Source organism: Rattus norvegicus, chromosome 10, assembly GCF_036323735.1.
Source record: "Rattus norvegicus strain BN/NHsdMcwi chromosome 10, GRCr8, whole genome shotgun sequence".
Lineage (NCBI taxonomy): Eukaryota > Metazoa > Chordata > Mammalia > Rodentia > Muridae > Rattus > Rattus norvegicus.
Window position 1 is genome coordinate 106,567,909 of NC_086028.1, and position 23,857 is coordinate 106,591,765.

The 23,857-nt window shown below is 56.2% G+C and overlaps 2 protein-coding genes across 21 annotated transcripts in view; both read right to left on the reverse strand.

Moving 5' to 3' along the window:
* Positions 1-2,506: 2,506 nt before the first annotated feature.
* On the reverse strand, positions 2,507-20,673 carry Fasn (fatty acid synthase). Its single transcript, NM_017332.2, has 43 exons — positions 20,599-20,673; positions 19,278-19,413; positions 18,587-18,739; positions 17,390-17,563; positions 17,001-17,201; positions 16,703-16,825; positions 16,500-16,615; positions 16,276-16,410; positions 15,206-15,668; positions 14,900-15,087; positions 14,474-14,663; positions 13,874-13,968; positions 13,531-13,665; positions 13,250-13,453; positions 13,029-13,144; positions 12,674-12,846; positions 12,411-12,602; positions 12,256-12,336; positions 11,984-12,163; positions 11,648-11,827; positions 11,371-11,574; positions 10,823-11,109; positions 10,044-10,430; positions 9,797-9,961; positions 9,600-9,718; positions 9,363-9,517; positions 9,050-9,256; positions 8,696-8,846; positions 8,436-8,614; positions 8,229-8,348; positions 7,991-8,113; positions 7,684-7,907; positions 7,134-7,335; positions 6,868-7,019; positions 6,665-6,756; positions 6,346-6,497; positions 6,020-6,265; positions 5,632-5,820; positions 5,225-5,452; positions 4,916-5,136; positions 4,699-4,797; positions 4,264-4,515; positions 2,507-4,181 (listed from the first exon to the last, which is right to left on the reverse strand). The coding sequence occupies exons 2-43, from the start codon at positions 19,402-19,404 to the stop codon at positions 4,044-4,046; spliced, it is 7,518 nt and encodes a 2,505-aa protein (NP_059028.2). The 5' UTR covers positions 19,405-19,413; positions 20,599-20,673; the 3' UTR covers positions 2,507-4,043.
* Positions 20,674-23,197: 2,524 nt separating this feature from the next.
* The window catches only part of Ccdc57 (coiled-coil domain containing 57), a 103,635-nt gene continuing 102,975 nt past the window's right edge, over positions 23,198-23,857 (reverse strand). For all 20 annotated transcript variants that reach the window (XM_063270205.1, XM_063270202.1, XM_063270204.1 and 17 more), the window contains one exon: positions 23,198-23,613. In XM_063270205.1, coding sequence (XP_063126275.1) covers positions 23,375-23,613 — 239 coding nt within the window. In that variant the 3' untranslated portion in view covers positions 23,198-23,374. The remainder of the gene's footprint in view (positions 23,614-23,857) is intronic.

The following is a 23,857-nucleotide window of genomic DNA, read 5'->3' on the forward strand; positions in this document are numbered from 1 at the left end:
TATAAACCAGGCTGTAACCGAACTCCCAGAGATCCACCTGCCTCTGCCTCACAAGTGCTGGGATTGAAGGTGTGCACTGCCACTGCCTGGCCAGTGCCCTCTTTCTTTGTTGAGATTTCCTATTTTCGTCGTCTGTCTTATTAGATATGTTCTTTACTGCTCACTGCGGTATGTGCTATCAGCTGTTTTATTCGTTGTTGGGTTACAGGTGTGCCACCTACCCAGTTTACATTATTTCCTTCCTCCCCTCCTTTCCCCTCCCTCCCCCATCCCTCCTTCCCTGTTTCCTGGTCGTGGGGATGAAACCCACAGCCTCTTGAACAGTAGAGGAAGCACCCTACCCTAGATTGTACCCAAGCCCACTGGCTGCTTCCGGTTTCTCTAAGAGCATTCTGTCGATCAGCATGAACTGACACTTATTTTTGTTTTCCCCACTCAAGGTTTCTTCTGGTTCTTGGTAAATAAATGATTTTTAAAAAGACGAAACCTTGTAGGCGGTGGTGGTGCCTTTAGTCTCAGCCTTCAGGAGGCAGAGGCAGGCAGATCTCTATGAGCGCAAGGTTGGCCTGGTCTACAGGTGGAGGACAGCCAAAACTGTTAAACAGAGAAAACCTGTCTGCAAAAACCAAACCAGACCAAACCTGTTTGGTGTATTAGGCTGTGTTAAGCTGTGAGAGTCATTCAACCCTCCAATCTGGCTGGTCTGTCCTCTACCAAAGTGGTAAAAGGTCTGGCTGCTGTTGCCTAGCAGGTCACCTAGGTAGGGAGGCCTCTGAGGAGGGAAAGGAACTTTATTTCTTTAGAGCAGGGATTACAACAAACATCTCTGGCCCCCATAGGCTTTTCCCACACACTTAGGGGTAAGGTGGTGGGCTCCTTGCCCAATAACCTACCATTTTGATTTGCTAGGCTGGTTCTCCTGGCCCTCTGACTACATAGACTTTCTTTTTCTCCTTCTTACCCTCTCTCCCTGTTTTTGGGATGGAACTTAGAACCTCAGAAATTCCAGTTAACCCCACCTACACACCTGTCAAACAGGTACATAGTCCAGGTTAGCCTTGAACTAGTAGTCATCTGCCTCAGACTCTCAGGTGTTTGTCACAGCTGTACATGGACATGGGAGACTTTTATGGAACTGGGACCTTTTGGTCTGTGCCCTTAATGATCTACAGGTTCCTCCCACTCCATTCCCTGGATGTTCAAGGATCCGCCCCCAACTGTTGACTTTCCATTTAGGACTCAGTATTTGGTTTTTTTCCCTGTCCTTGTTCAGTATACTATATACTGCATGTGCAGGAGGGTTGAGTAGAAACATCACTCACTCCAGTTTGACTGTGACAGACCTTAGCAGGAGTTTGTTTCCTGAACCTATGAGTTTGAAAATGAGCCTCCACTCTAACCCCCCTTTTCCAGTTCTAAGGACTGAAAGCAGGGCCTTGTGCACATTAAACAAAGGCCATTTTTTCCTCTCAAGCTGCACCCCCTGCCCTTTTACTCTGGGACTCCAAATTACCCACAAGGTCCCATCTCTTCCTGAGCTCTGTTCATTATTTAAAAATAAAACAAATTCTGTTCTCCAGAGGATCGACCAGCTTGTTCCCCATTCCAGGAACCTTCATAGGACTGCCTCTCTCCAGAGGTTTTACTCAGGGGTCCTTCTCTTGCTTCCTACACACCTTACTAATCTGAATACCTGGACCGGTTACAGCTAGCTCACCTTTTTGGTTGATGTCCTAATGTCCACCTGGGTGGTTTGATAGGTCTCTTTTCTGGGCTTATCCCTAAGATTCTTTTTGGCCCCAAGATGGGGGCTTTCCTTTCCGTGTGGCCCAGGCTGGCTGGAGCTGAGATCCTCTTGCCTGTCTCCAGAGTGAGATGTACCATCTCTGCCGAGCAACCCCCTCCCGGTTTATACAGCCCAGGCTGGTCTCTGCCTGCTGGGGTAATGGGTGCTCAGGTCTTGAGCTTTGTTTGCACAGAGCAGTTAATTCAGAAACTTTGACCTTTAAGCTCTTTGAGCTTTTGTTTAAAATTTAATTAGTTTTATGTGTGTGAACATTTTGCTTGCATGCATGTCTGAGTACTCTCAGTGGTTCCTGCACAGGGTGTCAGGTCCCTTGGGGCTGGAGTTGCTATGGTTGCTGGGAACCTAATCTGGGTCCTTTAACTGTAGAGTCGCTTCTCTACCCTCTTAGTCATTTTTATTGCTGAAGTTCCTAGGAGCACTCCTATTCCTGACTGATGTAAGAACTCAGTGTCGTACCAACAAGCCAGATGCTAAATTTGGTCCTCTACCTGTATTTTAAGATCCCCATGAACAGCAACTGCTCTTTTAAATTTTCATTTTAGTATTGCTCCACTCAACACGTGTGGAAGTCAGATGACAACCTTTACGTGGGTTCCAGTGATCAAACTCCGACTCTACCCAGAGCAATCTCATCAGACGCAGTGGAAGTCTTGTTACATGAGCACGAAGAGCAGGAAGGAGCAAGGTGGCCATAAGACTAGAGTCTCAAGGTTTTATTGGCTCACATATGTGAGTTTGAAGGATCACACAGCCTTGTAGGGGAGTCAGGCCTTTCTAGGACACTTTATAAATGTTTGAGTCAGTAGACTCCAACGAGCTAGAGACATTATTGAGACAGGGTAGGTCCTTCCCAGGAAGTACATGACAAGAGCTTTAAGAATTTTCTAGGTGGGACCACAGCCAACCAGATGCTTCAGTCTTAGACTAATCACTGGGGCCCGGACCTCCTGAACACCCTACCTGTACCCCAGCACTGCAGTTTTCTAAGCTGGCAAGGAGACAACTTAGTCTGCTGCTCTCTGTGGATAGGACTGAATGCTGTGGCCTTCTGATAGACTCTTCTGGACACTCAAGCCTGGTCAGTTTTGTGTGACTCAGGTAGGCATTAGCCCTCTGCTCTGGTCACCTGTTTCCAGGGATATGCTTCTCACAGTGGCCACACACTGCTGTTTTCCTCTATAGGGGCTGGCACCAACTGCCAGGTAGTCAACAAGTAGACAGTACTATTCTCTACCCCTGGGTGAGGCTGTAGCTATGGTGATGCCTTCAGGGTGACTTAAAGGTGGACACATTCTGTTCACTACAGTGCCAAGGTCTCTAGCCAGCCCCACACGCTGAACGTGAATCAGCACACTCTACTTTCCTTTTACTCTGACAGAATGCCACGCCTTCCAAGGAGTGGGCCAATTTGATTCTCACTGTAAGAGCTGTGGAGGCTCTGGGGACTCAGGTCTGGGACTGGAAAGAGACTGAACGGAAGCCAGAGCTCACGTGCAGTTTAATTGTGGCAACGGGACAGCATCAAGAGCATTTTTACCAGGTTGGTGTAAAAAGGACACAGTTCAGACATGTTTCTTTACACTGACAGCTGCAGTAAATTCAAAACCCAAGCAGCAATTTGAATCTTGGAAAACAAATACAGTGAGTGCCCGGTGCGGTCCGCAGAGTCTGGTAGGCCCTGCATCATGGGTGCAGCCGGGAGTGCTGGGGACCAAGGGCCATGGGCTACAGTGTCTGCTGGGGTCCTCGTTCCCCGGGAACCAGCCCTCTCCATACCCTGCCCTGCAGTGAGCGGGTACAGGGCTAAGACAAAAAGGGGCTCCAGCCAGCAGCCTTCCCCACATGGCTTTTCCCACTTTAGGGGTTCTGGAATGAGTTAACCCTGGGGTGGGCGGTCTTTCCCAGCAATGCAATAAATATGAGAATTTAATGGAGAAACAACCAGTGTGACAAATGTCACTTGGCAGAAAAGGCTCAGTTTGGCTCTTGCTGGCCTCCACTGACTCTTCACAGACCAGGGTGCCTCCAAGTCAGTGGCTCTGGGAACCCCACTAAGTGGCTGGGACACATGTGATGGTCCTGTTTGTAGCAGCCACCAGGGGAGGGGGTGGTGCTGGGCCACTGGGGTGAGGGGGTCCCACCAGCAGGACCCTCCCCAGTCCCTGCACTCAGGGTGTGGTGGGGATCGGAGCATCTCTGGTGGCCGGTGTGGGTCGTGGCTTCATGGTAGGCAGGTCTAGCCCTCCCGTACACTCACTCGAGGCTCAGCCAGGGAGCTGTGGATGATGTTGATGATAGACTCCAGGCCCCTGCCCTCCAGCAGCGTACGATGGTCACCCTCAATGATGTGCACAGACACCTTCCCATCACACACCTGTAAACATTCAGGTGTCATTCTGTGACCACCAGCAGGCGTCCGTCCCACACCGCCTCGTCTGCCCCACTCACTCGCTTACCTGGGACAGGTTGTAATCGGCACCCAAGTCCTCGCCGTAGGTGCCACCTGTCTTGGCCCGCAGCAGGATCACATTGCCGTGGTACTTGGCCTTGGGTTTATACTGGTCGGCGGCTCGAAGCTTGTAGTAGAAGGACACGGCAGCAAAGCTCAGGTCACGGCGGTCCAGGCTCTGGTGGCTTCTAGTGATGAGGTCCACAGCAGCAGCAACCCGGTCCTCCAGGCTCTTCAGTGGTAGCAGGGCCTCTAGCACCTAAAAGCAACAGCTCTGAGCATGTGGGGTGGGATGGGGGGCTACACGGTCTGCCCTGCCTTCTCTGGGCAGACGGGTTTCTGAAGAAGCGCTTGGATTTCCCTGCTCCATTTTAAAGGCACAGAGACCCCAACCCTCCCAGCCTTGCCTTTCCTGCCCTCTCTAGGGTGTGTCCAGGCCCACCTTGCTATGCTCTGCATCAACAAACTGCTTAATGAAGAAGCATATGGCTTCAGCTTCAGCCTCAGCCTCACAGCCTGGGGTCAGCTTTGCCCGGTAGCTCTGTCAGGGAAGGAGAGATTGATGCTGCAAGGGCTAAAGTAACCAGGACCCTCCCAGAAGTGTGTTCAGAGCCAAGACACAGGCGGCAATGCTTAGGACCAGTTGGCCCGGCTCTCACCTGGGTGTACGCCAATACGTAGGTGTGTGAGCCATCAAACAAGAAGAGGTTGTTGTGGGCGGGGGCTGGGCCCTGCTGGGCCTGCAGCTGGGAGCACATCTCGAAGGCTACACAAGCTCCAAAAGAATACCCAGCCACTCGGTAGGGCCCCTCAGGCTGCACCTGCTTGATGCAATCAATGTAGTAGGCAGCCAGGTTTGGAATGCTGTCCAGGGGGGCCGCTGTAAGGACAAACAGAGGACTCAGCCAGCAGTCAGTGAGGAACGGAGGCCCAAGGCAGCATGTACTGCTTCGCCATGTGCACAGTACCTTGGGTGCACTGCAGACCGTAGGTGGGCACACTGAGCTTGGCAGCCAGGCTGTGGAACACAGTGATGGAACCTTCAATGGGGTGCACCAGGAACAGAGGCCGCTCAGAGCTCTGCACTGAGTTGAGTCGTGTTAAGGTAGGGCCCTCAGGGTTCACCAGCAGGATACTCAGATTCAGCTGGGCCTGCTTCAGGGATGTATCATTCTTGGACTTGGGGGCTGCCAACTCTGTAAAGACAGAGGGTGTAGGGTAGCCTTGGCACATGGGCTCTGGTACACATCCCCTTGTGAGGTCATACACACACAGATTAAGCACAGGCCCATGTGTTCTTTGCAAAAGGGCAGCGCTGCTGCCTACAATACTAGGATGCACTTGTGTCTCTCACAGCCTGCTGCCTGGTACGCACCAGTGTCTGAGCCAGCCTTGGAGGACATTTCCTGAAGCTTCCGCAGTGTGAGTTGCCGTACTTCACGAATGGGTAGCACCAGATCATGTTCACGTTCCAGGATCTGGCGCACTTCCACACCCATGAGCGAGTCCAGGCCGAGGTCTGCCAGCGAGCTGTCCAGGTTAATCCCTGCGAGGTCGCGGATGCCTAACAAAGGGGATGGGTAACTGGTCATTACTGAGAAGGGGACGTGGGAACCAGGTACATACTGTGGCTCTCCAGCATCACTGCCAATCACCTGGCCTGGCCAGCATTCAGATCACAGAACTCTGTCGTCTGCTTCTACAGATGGGAAAACTAAGGCTCCAAGTCACCTAAGCTGGGAAGGTCCCGGAAGCTGGCTTACCTAGGATGTGTGCCACTGCTTTCACCAGATCCCTCTGGGCTTCACCATCACCATGGGCCACAGCTTTCTTCTCAGCCAGCACAAAACTGCTCAGGACTGCGTGGGGCTGATTCAGGAAGAGGTCCAGCACCTCCATGCAGGAGGAGATGCGCTGTGGCAGTGTGCCGCCAACGACTGTGTCATTGGTACCCATCGCTTCCAAGATAATGCCCACGTCACCAATGGCACCCCATTGCACGGCAAGACCTGAGAGCAAGGGAGGCAGCCGGTGAGGTGCTTTGGGGAGTGAGACCACAAGCAGGGGTGGGCTAGACAAAGAGGCCCACCTGGGAGGCCATCGTGCCGGCGCTGTTCGCAAATACGCTCCATGGTAGAGTTGGCGAAGCCATAGTTGGATTGGCCAGCATTACCACGCCCGCAGCTTACAGAGGAGAAGGCCACAAAGTAGTCCAGCTCAGGACAGGCTTCCCGGGTCGCCCTGTGGGTACTCATGTCAGTCTGATAACTTTCATGTCCGTACCTCCCCAGGGCAGGCCCAGAAGGCCACGGGTGGCACAGTTTCACTTCCCCAGACCCTCAAGTCCAGCAGGGACCAGTATACATTGCAAGCATACATGAAACTCAGCAGAGGGACCAACTGCCTACCTGTCAAGGTTCAGGGTGCCATTGTACTTGGGCTTGTTGACATCCTGGAAGAGTTCTGGAGTCTGGTTCTCCAGCATGGCATCCCTTAAAACCTAGAAGAAGGGGTTTTAGTGTCTGCTGCAGCTCTGAGGTTCTAACCCCACTTAGCAGCAGCCTGGGTCTCAGGCTCTGGAGGTACGCAGAGCCCTGCATGCTTTTCTCACCATGGCCAGGTTGAAGACACCTCCAACGGGCCCAAGCTTTGTGGCTTCAGCGATGAGAGCACGGGCCCCCTCCAGTGAACTGACATTGCTTGTCGACACTAGCACATGGATGCCCTGGCGCCTCCACTCCCGAACGTGCTTGGCTTGGTAGCCTATGGGACACAGGGAAATGGGGCTGCACCAGAGGAAAGCAGTGGCCTACAGCCCTCCCAGGACACTTTCCACTGAAGGGAAGCCTACACTACCAACTGCTTCTACTTGCCTACCTGTGCGGATTCCAGATCGGGAAGTTAGTACAAGCCTTTGGGCCCCACGAAGCACAAGCCACCGGGCCAGTTCCAGGCCAAAGCCACCTAGGCCACCAGTGATGATGTAACTCTTATGCTCTGGGCAGAAGGTCTTGGAGATGGCGGAAATCAGGGTGGGCTGAGCCCCTGGCAGCATAGCCTCGGGCTCCTCCTCCCGTACCTGCATACAAGTAGCAGTGGTTCAGAAGCTGTCCCAGGACCAGCGAGACAGCTGGGTAGTTAACAGTGCTTCTATCAAACCTGATGACCCGGGCTGGGGATTTAGCTCAGTGGTAGAGCGCTTACCTAAGAAGCGCAAGGCCCTGGGTTCGGTCCCCAGCTCCGAAAAAAAAGAACCAAAAAAACAAAAAAAAACCTGATGACCCATGGAGGAGAACCAACTCCTGCAAGTTGTCCTCTGGTACCCACACATGCCACTCACAACCATCAAAAGTAAGTAAATATAATTAGAAAAAAAATGCACTACAAAAGGCGAAACCAGGCTTGGTGCCCGAGGGCCTCACTTCACCTGGACAAGGACTTTGCCAATATGTTTTCCTTGAGCCATGTATCGGAAGGCGTCCTCCACCTGGGCCTTGGGAAACACTGTACACTTGAGAGGCTTCACAACCCCATCACGGATGCCGGCCTTCAGCAGCTCTGCCACCTCCCGCCAGCTGTCGTTGGCCCCCTCAAAAAGTGCATCCAGCAGGATCCCATGGAAAGTGACGTTCTTCAAGAAGATGGCCATGCCTGTATTCGAGAATCCTGTTCACTGTGGGATGCCCCTGGCCCCAACACCAGCGCCCACCCCTGCTCCTGACTACGAGTCATACCCAGAGGGTGGTTGTTAGAAAGATCAAATTTGCCGATCTCTAGGAAGCGGCCATGCTGAGCCAAGCACCGCACACTGGCCTGCAGCTTCTCTTCTGCCAGGGAGTTGAGGACCAGGTCCACCCCTACGGTGGCAAACATGTCAGTCGGTCATACTGGGCTCACCTGTACCTCAGTCCTCAGCGCTGGACTGACTATGTGACCCACTCACTCTCAGGCAATGGCCCAGGGGGTATTTACCTTTGCCACCTGTGTGCAGTAACACATGCTGCTCAAACGATGTGTCTCGAGAGTTAGCAAAGCTGGTGTCATCCAGCTGAGGGAATCTGGCCTGGAGGTAAGCTCGCTTCTCAGCGGAGCCTGTCAGTCAAGGGAGACCCCAGTAAGTTTGGCCCACAGGGTTCAAGAAGCTCCTTGATTGGGATCGGGAGGGGGTGAGGGCCTTACCCACAGTGGTGAAGACTCGGCAGCCCAGGCTAAGGGCAATGGAAATGGCCGCTTGGCCCACACCACCGGAGCCCGAGTGAATGAGCACAGTTTCCCCGTGCTGAATACGACCACGCACTACTAAGGAGTAGTAGGCGGTGGTGTAGACAACAGGCACAGAAGCCGCCTCCTCCAGGGTCCTGAGGGAACGGAGCACAGGATCAATTCAGCCTGGCCACCAACTAAGATCACATAACCCCCAACTGCAGCCAGCCACTCACCAGCTAGAGGGTACATCCCAGAGGAAGTCGGGTGATAACAGGACTGAGGTGGCCAGGCCTTCTGCGGGTACCAGCCCCATCACACGCCGGCCGCACTTATCACGGCCTGAGAACTCCATGCCAAGCATGCAGTCCCGGCTGGCCCATTTACCTGTGTGTAGACAGAGGGAGGCTCCTGTTAGCCCAGACCCTAGGACAGGTTGTCAGGGGAGCAGGATGCAAGTGCAGCCTCTGGTGCTGGGAACCCTCTCTTCCCCAGGAGCCGGGCAGGACTCCTCCTCACTGGGCTGCTACAGTACAGGCACCTTCTCTACTCCCAGCAACCCAATCATAAGCCCCCATCCTGGTTGGCACCTGGAATGGCATCAGGGGACAGCTTGCCCGTGGCCAGCATGATATCTCGGAAGTTCAGTGAGGCATAGTAGACAGTGCAGAGCTGTGCTCCTGAGCTCGAGGGCGGCTGCATGTGTTTCAGGGGAGAAGAGACCCAGCGGATGGAGGCAAGGTCCCCTCGGGTAAGGACGTTTACAAAGGCATGTGCTGTCTGCTCCTCGGGCTTGTCTGAGGGGAAAGAAAGCAAGGATGCCACAGGGGCCTACCTGGCCAGCTCCTTGTTCCCCTGCCACCTCACAAGCCTATTAAGTATATAGGGCATGGACAGGCTTACCCTGCTCTAACTGGAAGTGACGGAAGGCACCCCAGGCACCGTCCCTGTACACGTTCATCACCAGATCACTCTCTAGCACCTTCTGTAGCTCTGAAGAGCCAGGGTCCAGCTTGGGGACGTGAGATGTGCTGCTGAGGTTGGACAGCAGGATACACCTGTGGGGGCAAAGTGGGTAAGGATACCAAGAATGGAGGGGGTGAGGGAGGAAGGGTAGGCACCTCTCAGGGCCTTTCCTACCGAATCCGGTGTCCACCCGGCTCTTTTCGGAGACAGTTCACCAAGCCTACCACACCTGAGGTGGGGCAGTTCATGGCTGTTAGCCACACAGGCTGGGAGGAGGATGTGGCCAGAATGCTCTGCAGGATAAAGTAGGGTCAGCCTCTAGGGTGATCATACGTCAGGGGAAGCCAAGGTACCCAGCCCCAGAGCCTGACCTTCAGAGAGTCCACCCACTGGAAACTAGTATCCTCCACAGGCAGGAAGATGGGCTTGTCCTGTGGGCTGAGACGGCGGCACAGGAACAGCGCAGTACCGTAGAATGACTTTTTAAGGCCCACCAGGTGCAGTGCCTTCCTTGAGAACAGGCTCTCCCACTCTTCCTATGTGTATGAAGTCTTGTAAGTACTGAACTGGCGGAACCATACCCAGCCCTTACCTGCCCTGCATGCCCAGGAGCAGTACCTGGCTTAAGAAGCTGGGCCCAGGCTGCACCTCAGAAGGGAGGCAGGCCAGGGTCTCCCCAAGGGCATGTCCTTTGAGCACTGTGTGCATTAGCAGGAAACCACCATCCTTGAGGGCAGCTACCATGTTGTCCAGGGCCAGGGCTGGATCCCCCAGGGTGGCTAACGCACAGTTGCACACCACAAGGTCAAGAGCACCCAGGTTGGTAGGAGCAGGACCAGAAGGGTCCCACTGGCCCTGTGCTACATCATGCTGCTGCAGCTTGGTCTGAACATCCTTCAGGGCCTGGGGGTGCCGGTCGGTGGCTGTATACTCCAGTTGCAGCATAGGCTGGGTGTTGAGCAGTGCTGAGATGTGGGAATACAAGTGGCCTTCTCCAGCCAGCACCTGGTGTGGGAGAGCATCTTAGATCTGTTGTTTCTAGGAGGCAGAAAACCCTGGGGCCTGGGTGAGCCTCTCCGTGCTGCTCATGCTCAGTTTTGTGGCAATGCTGGCCGGGAGGCTCTTCCAGTGTTCTCCTCTACTCTCCTGTGGAGACTGTCTGCGACATCCCAGGCTAGAGCTCAGAGCATCCCAGGATTCTTTCCCAGAAGCCTTCCTTCTGATATCTCATCCCCTGGACTGGTAGCAGTGAAAAGTTCCCCACAATCTTTTAGGGTGGAACAAACCAAAGCACAAAGGCCATAGAAAGCTGCTACATCATGGCTGCCTGCCTTGGGCTCGGGTCTGAGATTGCCCTGGATCCACGCACATGGCCTGTCTACCTTCCCAGCACTCACCTCCACCACCTTCATCTTGAGAGTAGACAAGTTCTCCAGGGCTGTGTCTATGCAGGCCTTGAGGGCCTGGGAGTTAAGGAGGCCACTGATCAGAGGGTCTTCTGGCAGCAGGAGCCTCTCTCGAGCCAGTACCTCACCTAACTCCAGTTGCAGGTTCCCGTTGAGCTGCAGCTGGCAGGCAGCAGCCAAGAGTCGAGGCAGTCCATGCTGGGGAAGGTCCTCTAGCCCAGGCACTGTCATCTTCAGCCCTTGCTGGGTGGCCTTGGTCTGCAGAGCCTTTGCCAGACCTGGGAGGGACAAAGAAAGGCCTACGTTCTCTCTCTACGGCCTCCAGCCTACTGCCAGGGCCTGCTTCCTAGCGTGTCCACAGGACAAGCCCACAGCAATGGGAAGAGCGGAAACTCAATAGGAAGGATGCAGCAGTGCCGTGCTACCCATGGAAGGTAGGCTGTGCTCTCACCAACCCTGAGCTCCCCGCCATCCAGGCCTTGCCTCAGGAGTTTCAAAGGCAAAGACTGAGGAAGAAGAGGGAAGGTTTGGATCCTCACCCTTGCACAGCTGCAGCTCTTTCTGCAGGATAGCACTCTCAGACAGGCACTCAGGCTCCACATGGGGTGTGAAGACAAACTTCTCCAGGGTGGGGACCAGCTGTTCCTGCTGCCGCCGTGAGGTTGCTGTTGTCTGTAGTCTCGAAATGTAGACACCACCAGAGACGGTCACGCCCAGACAGCGGCTCGTGGTCACGTCAGCCACTATGGAGACACACTGGTCAGTGTAGGCAATGCTCAGTCCAGGACAAGTGGACAGAGCGAGGGCCAGAGCTACCTTGAGTGTCTCCCTCCAGCATGTACACCTTCTGCAGGTGGGTTGCAGGGTCAATATAGATGGCAGTCACACGGGTGGGTAGCTGCAGACTCTGCTTGCTGAAGCCCAGGATGGATATCTGCAGCATTGTGTCCATGAAGGTCACCCAGTTGTCTTTCCAGAGCAGCTTGCCTTGCTCACCTGCAGTAGGGGGGCTGCTCAGCACACGAGGCCTCACCTGCTCCAGGGCCTCTACTCCCTTCCTCCGTCTTCCCTGACCCCCAGCAAGACATGGCCCAGGAGTGACAATGGCTCCTGGTCATCATGCTCACTGACTCGGGGATTGCTCCTGCCCACCTTCGAGGGTGGCCTCATAGACGCCCTGGAAATGAGGGCCATAGTCATAGCCACGTAGCCGCAGCTCCTTGTATACTTCTCCCTGCGTCAAGCGGGAGACAGACTCGGACTCGGCGGGGATCGGGACTTCTGGGTGGTCGAATAACTTGGAGTCAGGGTCTTCCCACTGGTACACTTTCCCTGTAGGAGGCAGGGCAACAGGAGGGTCTGAGCATGGGGCAGGCTAGGAGCTGAGGTCCTCAGCCACACAGGCCCAGCCAGGTACTACTCACCGCTCACTATCAGGTTGCCACTGTCAGACACCTCAAATGCATGTGAGGCCTCTAGCAGCCGCACCTCCAGAGGCACGGTTCCTGCAGAGAAAAAAAGAAGGTCAGAGCGGAGTAGTCACAACCACCTCACCAGCCCCCACTGAAGGGCCTCTTACCTGTCCTGGGCAGGATGGTGGCCTGATGAAATGTCACGTTCTCAAACACCACAGGGGTCTCTTCTAGGGACAAGCTCAGGCTTCGAGCCAGTGTCTTCCACACCAGGTACAGGTAGCCAGTGCCAGGGAAGAGGACACGGCCGTCAATGCAGTGGTCGACCAGGTAGTGGTCAGATGACTCGGAACTGGCGTCTGTAAGGACAATGCCTCAGCACGGGCCCACAGGCCTGGGAGGAACCCACTGACCACGGAGCCTGGCTCACCAATGTTGTAGACTGTAGCTGAGGAGGAGCTGGAACCGTTGGGGAAGTCTTCAGCAACTGGGATATCCCAAGTCTGACTGTGGTCCCACTTGATGTGAGGGGAGATGAGAGGAGTCCCTCGGGGAACCGGGAATTCCACAGGTGGGAACAAGGCATTAGGGTTGATGTCGATGCTGGTGACAAACAAGTTAAGTGACACACCTGTCCCTGAGAGTCTGTGGCCCTACTTTTGCTCTAAGACCCCAAGATGGCCAAGATGAGGACCGAGGGCCAGCACTGAGCTAGGCCACAGCAACCCCTCTCATGGGGGTTGGTGTGGGCCTGCACACGAGCAGCAGACAGAAGGGAGACCTACCCTGTGAGGTGCACCTTGCCGAGGTTGGTGAGGAAGAACTCCAAGTTATCTTTATGGTCCCTCTTCATCAAGGGGATGATGGTGCAGCTAGGCTTCACGCCTCGCTTCAGGACAGCCTACACATAGCAAAGGAGAGCTAGGCTCCGACCCCTTCCGTGCCACTCGCCTTCGCCAGTGACTGGCAGGCTGATGTGCCCCATCCCAGGCGGACCAGTGCTCACCTGCAACAGTGCATGGGGTGCAATCTCCAGCACCACGGCGTGCTCGGGGACGTGCCACAGTGCTTCCTGGAAGAGCACAGGGCTCACCAGGTTGTTGACGTTGTACTCAGCAGAAGATGTGCGGGCCAGGCTGCTCTGCCACTGGGCCTCAGGGATAGAGGTGCTGAGCCAGCGTGCTGAGCGTGGCCGTGGCTCCCGGATCACCTGCACACAGACGCTTGGTTAGCGAGTGAGGTCAAGTCACCGTGCCCTGGGGTCCAAGCACATGGCCAGGTACTCACCTTCTTGAGAGCCTGCAGCAGCGTGGGGGCAATTCCTTCCATGAAGTAGGAGTGGAAGGCCAGGCCACCTGTTCGCACCTCCTTGGCAAACACGCCCTCTTGCTTTAGCTGCTCCACAAATTCATTCACTGCAGCCTGCAGGCATCAAGGCCAGTGGTCAGGGGGCCTGGACTGGCTTTCCCTGGTCAGGGACACAGTCCACCCAGAGGGCCTGCGACAAGTGTAGCTCACCAGCTGGGCCCTTCAGAACTTGGTGGACACAGACTGAGGAGGCCTTGCCTCCTAGGCAGGGCCAGGGCAAAATTGCAGGGAACAGAAGTCCTGCTATGATTGCAGGGCCTACCTGAGGTCCAGAGATGGTCACAGTGTCCTCAGAGTTGTGGCAGGCAGGCACCACACCAGGAGGGCAGCGTTGTTTACATTCTTCCCAGGACAAACCTATAAGCAGAGAGGCTGGCCTCAGAGCTGGCCCGAACTCAGCCCATCCTCCTGGACCATGAGCACTACTTAGAGCCAATGGTGTTGGGATGCTAAGAGTCGACCTTCCAGGGCACCTTTACTCCCTCCCTGCTGTTTCTGATCTCAAGAGAGGTGTCATTATGGAGGGAGTGTAGGAAAGGAGCCGGACCTCAGAAATGACACCTAAGTGGTGTAGGGGGTAAGCAGCTGAGAAGCTGGGCGATGAACACCTAGGGTTGGTAAGTGGCTCTCCTCAGCTCCTGGAACCCTCATCTGATGTGTATGGTGTTTCATACCTTGCTCGGGCCTGTGGGGTCAGAACTGAAGCCTCCTATAAAGATAATCTGAGCAGAGTGACTTCTCCCTTTGCAACCCCATGTCTCACAACAAAGCAACTGATTCTTTTGGAGGACCCAGGACAGAAACCCCTTCCAAGAAGATCCTGGTGCCTAATGAGGTCGGGGGCCCTTGAGAGGATACCTACCAACAGCTGCCATGGATCCAGCCGGAAGGTTGGCATCCTTAATGCACTGGCCTCTCCAGTAGGCTGCAAGCACAGCCTCTCTCTGGGAGAGACAGCCATCTGCATAGCCACAGGCAACCTCTCCCAAGGAGTGCCCAATGATGCCATCAGGTTTCAGCCCCATAGACGTCAGCAGGTCGATGAGGGCAATCTGCGAAGTGGGGATATAAGCCATGTCACGTAGACCCTAGATCACTAGCCTGACCATCCCTCACAGTAAAGCTGAGCACACCAAGCACGCCAAGCCTCTCTTAGGGTCCTCTGAGAAGACCCTGCTCCTCCTCAGGTGTACCTATTTAAGGCTCTGCCTACATACCAGTCAGGGCCAGGACTACGTGACTCTGGTGTGGAGTGTCCCGGGGTCCGAGTACCACGAAGGTGGCATACCTGGATGGCGGTGAGGCTCACAAAGGAATGCACGATGTCATCAAAGGTGTGCTCATCAGTGCTCAGCAGCAGGTCTGACACTTTGACTCCCAAGGGCTTCAGAGCCTCATCAGAGCGCAGGATGGACTCACGGAAACTGTCCAGGCGCATAAGGCTCAGCCCCATTCCACGCCACTGTGTGCCCATCCCTGTACCAGAAAGCTTATCAGGGCCATAGCATGGCCAACCTCCAGCCTCACCCTCAAGAAAAGGGACCGACTCCCCTCCTCCTTTGGGGCCAGCCTGGGAACATGGGAGCAGGCTCACCTGAGCAGATGAACCAGAGTGGGCGCTGGCTGGCAGGCACTTGCTGCACTTCCTGGACATGGCCCTCAACACCTAACACAGTGTAACCTCTGAAGGGCATGGCTGCTGTAGGGGTTGCTGCAATGTCATTGAGCATGCTCACAAAGGCCAAGTCCTGACTGTGCTGGCGGCCCTGTTCCAGCAGGCCCTGCACTGCCTCCATGGTCCGTCCACTGGCATGCAGCAAATGCGGTAGGGCAGCATGTGGGGCAGGTGCTGGGGCCTGCTGTGTGTTGGGCTGGAGGATGACGTGAACATTGGCACCTCCGAAGCCAAACGAGTTGATGCCCACGATGCCACCACGAACAGGCAGGGGCCTATCGACCACCTGCAGCCGCCCATCAAGAAGTGCTGGGATTTCAGGGTTGGGGTTGTGGAAATGCAGGTTGGGGGCCCAAACCCCATTTTCTAGGGATAACAGCACCTGTAGACAAAACACATGGTTACTGGGCAGCTGTCCCCACCAAGCGTGGCCACCTACCTCCCCAGGGCCCATGAGCTGTGTATGGTACTGGGCACCAAGACCCTTGTCTTCTCTGGCCTTGCCACCAGTGGTCCAGGGTGCATGGTGCCCAAGTCAAGGGGCAGTAGGCCTGAGCGCACAAACTCTGAAGCCAGGCCCAGAAGCCCCAACAGATAGGTCATCCAGACAACCGCACACCTCCCAGCATAGAAACAAGCTGAAGGTGCCTACACGTGCAGGGTCACCCAGGGAAAGAACACACCAGATCAGACACTGGCTCGCTCCTCTCTCCTCATCTCAGAATGGGGCATTCTGCTAGACCTGGCTGCCTAGATACTTCCTCAGAACTGCACCTGTCCTTTATGCAGCCAAGTGTTTCCTTCAGCCAGAAGCTATGTAAGTCAGCACAGCAACCACAGGGAGTGTACCCAGTCTCCCTGCCACTTCAGCAACGGTACAGCCAAAGGGCTGGTTGGTGAGCAGGCAGGAGCCCCGGGGTAGGTCAAGTGGTGGTCACAGTACAGACCTATCCACATCATTCTTGACTCAGAGCCCCCAGCCTGCTCACCTTGGTCAGGGCTGCAAGCCCCGAGGCAGGCTCAGGGTGTCCCATGTTGGATTTGGTGGAGCCAATTAACAAAGGGCTCTGGCGGAAAGCACACAGGGACCGAGTAATGCCGTTCAGTTCCTGGGGGTCCCCCACCTGCAGGGGACAGAGTAGGTTAAGGCTGCAGCCAGGTCCCTCTAGTGAGGATAGAGGAGTGGCAGGTATGGGCTGGAAAGGGCTTTCACCTTGGTGCCCGTGCCATGGGCTTCAATATATTCAAGAGACTCGGGGGCCACACCGCCCGGCTGATACAGAGAACGGATGAGTTGTTCCTGGGCTTCTCCAGAGGGGAATGTCACGCCTACGGAGATGGGTAATGGTACAGTACGGTGTCAAGCCTTGTGTGCTCCACGTCCCCATTCCCCATGCTCTTTCCCTCCATGCCCACCTTGCTCCTTGCAGCCATCTGTGTTCGTCCCGGCATTCAGAATAGTGGCATAGACTCGCCGAGCCAAGGACTTCTTAGTCAGCAGAACTGCCACGACAGCCTCAGCACGGCAATACCCGTTCCCTAGAGTAGATCAACACCTCAGCTAGGTGCTCTGGTGTGATGGGGTGTGTGCTATGAGTCTATACATGCACACGTCCTCCCTTCCCCACACCACCAGGAGCCCAGATGCCACTCAGGGTACAGGCTGGAGCCCTGCAAAGTAGAGCCTAACGATCCCTACCCAGGCCAACCTTACCTGAATCATCAAAGGATCTGCAGGTGCCATCGGGGCTGAGCATGCCTAGCTTCATGAACTGCACAGAGGTGTTAGGCTTTAGCAGCAGGTTGATCCCGCCCACAATGGCAGCAGGGCACTCCCCACTGCGGATAGCCTGATAGGCATTCTGTAGTGCCAGTAGGCTAGAGGAGCAGGCTGTGTCCAGGGCAATGCTGGGTCCTGTGGACAAGGTCATAAAGTGGGTGTGGGTACCCTTGGGCAGATGCTGTCCCACACCCCCCGCCTCCCGGGCTGTGAGTACCCCACTCAGTGCCTTCCCCAGGAATAAGGAAGTCTGAGTCCAAAAGGGTTGTGTAGGTGAATGCACATACAGCTGGGTCGTGCCCAGAGCTGGGCTGCCCACCCACCTTTGAAGTCGAAGAAGAAAGAGAGCCGGTTGGCCATCATTGCTCTCTGGCAGCCCACCATGCTGTAGCCCAGAAGAGTCTCAGGATCTCTGCTCAGGGCCTCCGACGCCTCGGAACCACTCACACCCACCCAGACACCAGTGTTTGTTCCTCGGAGTGAGGCCGGGTTGATACCTGCCGGGGGCAGCAATAACCACATGGGTTTGGGTCAGAGGGGTACCATAGGGGCCACAGTGGACCTCTAAGGTCTGGGTCAGAGCTGCAACCATAGGAGGCTATAGTTAAGACAGAGGACAGCATTGTCTGAGGGCAACTCCCTCGGGCTCTGGTGTTACTGGTGGGTCTCGAGAGGCCGCTGGCCAATGAGTTCTCTAGTGCCAAGGGCAGCCTGCCCTGGGACAGGCTGTGATAAGGAGATACAAGAAGACAAAGACCAAGTGTCCAAGCTGGGAAAGCAGAGGACAGTGGGTAACCCCCTGGGAGCTGTGCCCAGCCATTGATAGAGCCTGGGCAGCCAGACAGGCCCAAGGTGAGGACCTTCATTTTCACCACCGAGGTTACCAGGATCCTGCATCCTCTGGTCTTCTACTCTACCCCAGGGCAGTTATACATCAAGCTGTTTATCAAGTACAGGGTTAATTAGCATCTACCAACCTGAAGCTCACCCCCGCCATACTAACCCACACTGGCTGCCCACTATGGGGCCTTCTATCCCTGGGGACACGTCCATGACCCAAGCAGCAGGATCCAGAGTGAGAGACAGCCAGTGGGACTGGGTTGTTGCCAAAGCTGAGGCTGAGCCCCTGCAGTGCTACCTGCTGTAAGCCCCGCCCTCAGTCCAAGAACAACCAGACGTCGGGGAGTGAAGTAACTGGGGTAACAGGGCGCGCCTGGGACACTAAGTGTGTGGTTGTGAAACCCGTGCCCTGCTCAGGGCCCCCGCCTCCTGAGCCACTGGCCCTACATCAGGGTTGGGGACATAGCTAGAGGGACCCATGCCATCCATGCCTGTCTCTGAGCTCTTGACATCTCAGAGCCAAGAAGGTATCATTGTTGTGTTTCCTTTTCCTGGACTGGGGATGATGATGTTCCCAGGTCCTTGTGCATACTAGGCAAGTGCTCTCCCACTGGACTACGTCCCCAGCCCTCATGACAGTAAGTCCTAAAAAGGGCAATAATAATACCCCAATGACCCACCTCCGTCCACAATAGCTTCATAGCTGACTTCCAGCAGCAGCCGGAGCTGCGGGTCCATTGTGTGTGCCTGCTTGGGGTGGACCCCAAAAAAGGAGGCGTCGAACTTGGACAGATCCTTCAGCTTTCCAGACCGCTTAGGCAACCCATAGAGCCCTGTGGAACATCACAGTCTGAGGCCAGGGAACCAACCTCTCCTGGAGGAAGGTTCCCAGAGAGTGACCCAGCCTCACTGCTAATGAGGAGCCCCAAAACCGCCACATGTGGGTGACCCAAAGCAAAACCTGTAGGAGCAGGAAGTGAGGCTGGCGATCACCCCCTGGTAACCCCGACCTGACTGGGAGACCCTCTGCCTACTCCGAGGCTGGCCAGGCCAGCCCAGTGCTGACTCACACCTGCCCATCAGGTAGAGCTAGCTGCTCTATGGCACTGTTAGAATCCACTGGGTGTGAGCGTCATCTTAGACACTATCCGCCAGCTCAGGGCAGAGGTTACAGATGGGAGATCCAAAGGGCCAGTCCTCTTCTACGGCCCACCTTGGGTGTCTTGCATGCGGAACCAACCAAGACACCTGTCCCTTCTCATTCTAACCGGTTCTCAACCTCACAGCTCTACAGGGAGTTCACTGTCTCTAGAAGCATCTTGGGTGAGACTCTCAGTCTGTCCTGCTGCCTGATCCCGAGGGGACACTCACCAGCCTTCCACCTCCTGTCATCGTCTGTGACCATGTCCACACCGCCAATGAGGTTGGCCCAGAACTCCTGCAGGTTCTCTGACTCGGGCAATTTCCCGGACATACCGGCTATCACCACCTCCTCCATGGCTCTTCTCTGTGGGGGAAGGTAGGTAGCCTGGTGGGCCTCCCTCATAGAGTCATTCCCAGCTACAGCCACCTGAATCCACAGGTAGCACACCTCACAGCCAGGCCCTGACTTTCTGAGAGCAAAGGGCTCAGAAAGCCCCCCAGTGGTGGAAACTAGCAGGACCCAGCTATAATCAATGGATGAGCCCGGGTGCTCGGGTTCCCTTGCACGGGATAGCTACTTCTGAGGTTTTTAATCCCTTCCAGACACATGACCTGGCCTGACCCTACCATGCCTTGCTAGTTACCTGGGACCATATGATCTCCAGTTGCCTACTGGGTGCTCCATCCCAATCATAAGGAACTTGCAAACAGAAGTGGGGCTTCAAGAAGCAGGGTCTGGGACACTCTCACCTCAAGCCACGGGGAAGCCAACGCTTCCCTTTCATGATGAGGGTGGAGACTGACTGCCCTGCAGGGCCAGCCAGAACGCCAGGCATGGTAAGGACCCAGAGAGAACAGGCCCGACTACTTAGTGCTCAGGCCTAGCAGGGCTGAGGCAAACCGATCCCCTGCCAACGGATCCTTTCAGCAAGATCCGACCTAGAGTACCACTCCTAACTAGGTGCGGATCCGGGACAGGAGAAGCCTCTCGCCATTTGGTCGAACACCTTGTAACCTGGCTGAGCCAGCTGAAGGGTTTGATAGATCCTCTGGTCCCTAAGGCACTTGCCCAGGGCAGTTCAGGCCTTGCAGCCGTAGTCCAAGGAGAAGGCTTCCGCGCCACCCAGCCGGTGAGGCCTGGATGGTCTGATGACTTCCGCTGAGGCCCCTGGGGCCTCGTGCGCTCCCAGACCCACAACTGGCCTCTCCAAACTGGAGCCCGGGTACCACCGCGGCCTCCTGTGCCCTGCCAAAGCCTCCGGATGAGAGTGGAGGCCCCGGCCCCATCCACGAGGCACCCAGCCTCCTGCACCCGGCTGGCGCGGCGCCCACGTGACAGCGGCCCGCCGCGCTGGCTCTCCGCACACCCCTCCCGCGCCCCTCTCGGCCGGACCGCGGCGCACAGCCGGGTGGTTGGCTGTCGGAGGGGCGCGGCGGCGCTTTTGTGAGCGCAGGGCTGTTGAGGATGGGCGCCCGCCTGTCCTCCCACTGGAGCCGCGGCACCCCGACACCGGCCTGCCATCCCGGAACCCCGAACGCAGCGGCGTACCTGTCTGGGATCTGGAGGCAGACGACAAGCGAGGAGCGCGGCAGGCGAACTGGACGGGACGCTGCTGCCGTCTCTCTGGCTCCCTCTAGGCCGCGCCGGCGCTATTTAAACCGCGGCCATCCCCGCGCGGCCACGCCACATGGGCTGACAGCTTGGCTGCGCCGCCCAGGCCAATGAGCGTCGGGGCTGCGCCCCGGGACCCGGCGCGCCGCCGTCGGTGGGGTGATGCCCGCGCGCGCCGCCCCCAGCCGGGACCCTGCACAGGCGCGCGCTGGAGCACAAGGAACGCGCAGCCCCCGCCCGCTTCCGTCCCCGCCCCCGGCCTCCCGCGGGCCACGCGGGGCTCATCCCGACGCCCTCATCTCTGTCCTTTCTCTCACCCCCCCACCCCCGCGGCCGGGGCCAGGTGTGCACTGTGCGCGCGCAGTGTGGGTCGGGCGTGCTTGGTCACACTGGGAACTGCACTGAGGACACTGGGGCCACGCGGGGGAACAGAACAGGTCCGTGTCGCTGCGATTCCACGCCGTGATCGTAGCGCGCGCAGAGCCGAGGGGCGTGGCCTGCTCCACATCGAGACCAATTGGACACCGAGGCCGTTCTCGGTGGCCCAATGGTGGCGCGCGGGTGGGCGTTGCTAGGCAATAGGGTGATGGGCCGGCAAAAGCGGCAAAGCGCTTCTCGGGCCCCCGCGCAAGCGCGGTCGTTGACCCTGGCGGAGGGCGCCTCAGGCGGGGTTACTACCGGTCATCGTGGCCCAGCTTTCTCAGACACCCACCCTTTCTGTGGCCGCCTTGGAGACCAGGATGCGGGCAGGGACGAGAGCAGTAGGCAGGATAGGGAACACTGACGGGCGCGTGCCGCGGTCTCCTGAGTCCGTTCAGTGTCCAGGCGCGGCCATCTGGCGAGCGGGATACCACCCCTCCCCCGCCTGGTGGGAACAAAGGAGCGTCTGCGCGCCTCCCTGAGTTGCTGGTTTCCGGGACCCTCACCCTCCCTCCCTTTAAATTCCTCTTTTGAAAGGGTTATCGAATTTGGGGACGGGAGATGATGAAAACTCACCGACCAAAAAGACACAGACTGCTCAGAGTTGATCCCTTTCCTTCTGCCCTTCCACTACAGGCCCAGGCCACTAAGACCAACCTTATGGGCAGTGGCTTTGGGGGGGGGGGCGCTAAGGAGGGAGTAGTGTCAGTGGTCCTTGACTGCATGTCTATAGCAAAAGCCAGAGCCTCAGAGCCTTGCTTGTCAACCCTGGCTTCTAGCTTCTCCAGCTTGGCTGTCCACAGGCTCTCTGTGGAAGGAGGCTAAGTGGGGACCCTGAAGGGCAGCCTGTAGGACTGGCAGGTGTATTCTGCCCACATGCCGGCTTGCCCCCAAGTTCTCCTATTAGTGCCCCTGTGTCTTTAGGGCCTGTTCCATGGCCTACTGATGGCATCTCTTGTTGTAATGTGTATTCTATGGAGGTGAGGAGTGCAGGACCCAGGTCCTGCACTCTCTCTATTGGAGGGTCTTCACTTTGTTGTGTCTTTGGGTTTCAGGGTCAGCCTAGGAGAGTTTTATAAATGGCTTGTGCATGTGCCAGCCAGAGCTGTCCCACCCCACCTCCAGGTGCCCTGTGTTTGCCTTCTCGCTGGCCAGGCTGCTGGCTAACCATACTTGGTCAGCAGAGCTCTGCCCTCTGCAGCTACTGGGGTCTTCAGTGGAGGGGTTGTAACCAAGGAGAGCAGGCTGGAATGCAGAGTATGGGCCTGTGCAGAGGAGGATGCTGGGGTCAGCAGACTTCTCTGCTCATCTTTTTACCCATAGAGGTTGCAGGCTACATCTCAGCAAAGAGAGTGGACTGCCAGATGTGGATGTGGGAGAGCCACATCAAGATGGCCTGCCATTGCCCTTGCTGGTCTTGAAAGCACAGTGTGCCTAGGTGGGCTGTTGTGAAGACATCATCCTATGTCTCTTGGCGTATGCACCTCGAGAGCAGCCTACTACAGACACAGCAAGAGTGATCTGCAGTTGTGTGATACCTAGGCCTGAGGGTTTCAGCTAGCGTCCCAAGACCACATTACTGAGCGTGGGCTTTCTTGTGATGTTTGTGTGGCCCACACATGTGAGCCAGCCAGCGGGAACCACTATCAGGATTTTACACAGATGCAAAATGAAGCTGTAAGAGTCACATGATTAATCAGGGACACACAGCAACCTGGACCTGGGAGCTGCTTCCACCCCTGCAGCCCTGTGTGTCTTATGCCCAGCAAGGCTAAGGCCATGACCCTCTTTAAGATCTACTGTGGGCAGGAATGGTCAGGCAGGTCCCTTGATGAGGTTTTCAGTCGGCAGATGAGTATATTTCTGAGATAGGGCCTCGGCCAGGCTCATGCTCCTGGGAGGACCTCTCTCACAATGTTCCTTGGGGACATACTTTGCAGGTGGCCACTCTATTCTGCCCACCAGATTCTAGAGAAGAATAGTGTCACTGACAGGGTCAGTGCACAGTGGCTGTGGGTGGTGACACAGGCAGGTGGCAGAGACCAGCCCAGGATCTAGCCTGCATGTTGATACTTCATTTCCCAAGTAGGACAAGACAGACAACTTCACAGGCCAAGCAGATGGAGGAGGGTTTTAATTTCTCTTTAGTATCAGGCAGGCCAGCATTTGGGAGTCTGTCCTGTGTCACAGTCCACCTGTGTATTATGTGTGTACTCACTCCCAACTTGTACATGCACAGGCCCCGTGGACCAAGGTGGAGGCCCCTGTGCAGTGCCCTGCAGGAGGCTGAGATCTAGTCCTTGAGGTTGTAGTTGCGGATCCTTGGGTGCCGCTGTGGCTGGCAGTTTGCAGGCTTTGCTGGATGCGACTTGCTGGGTCTGGGGTGTGAGGCTTTTGGCTGAGCTTCCATCTTTAGCCCTTTGACAGCAAAGGCCCTTTGTGTGGGGACAGGGCTCCGGCTGACCCTTTGTGTGGGGACAGGGCTCCGGCTGACCTTTTGGAAACAGCTGGGTCCCAGAGGTGCGGGACACTCTACAGGCAAGAAGTAGAAAAAGATGTAGGTTAGGATCACAGGAAACGGAGGTGGGTATGTGCCCAGAGTTGGTCATATCATAATCAGCAGCCTGTAAGGACTCAGTCTGCTTTTCTCTGCAGGAGCCTATACAGGCCAGCAGGCCCTCCGGAGTGCCCTAGCCCTGGCCAGTGGCAGCAACGGTATTGGGTCCTGACTAGGGTGTAGGAGGTCTGTGTGGGCACAGGCTTCACATATCTTCAA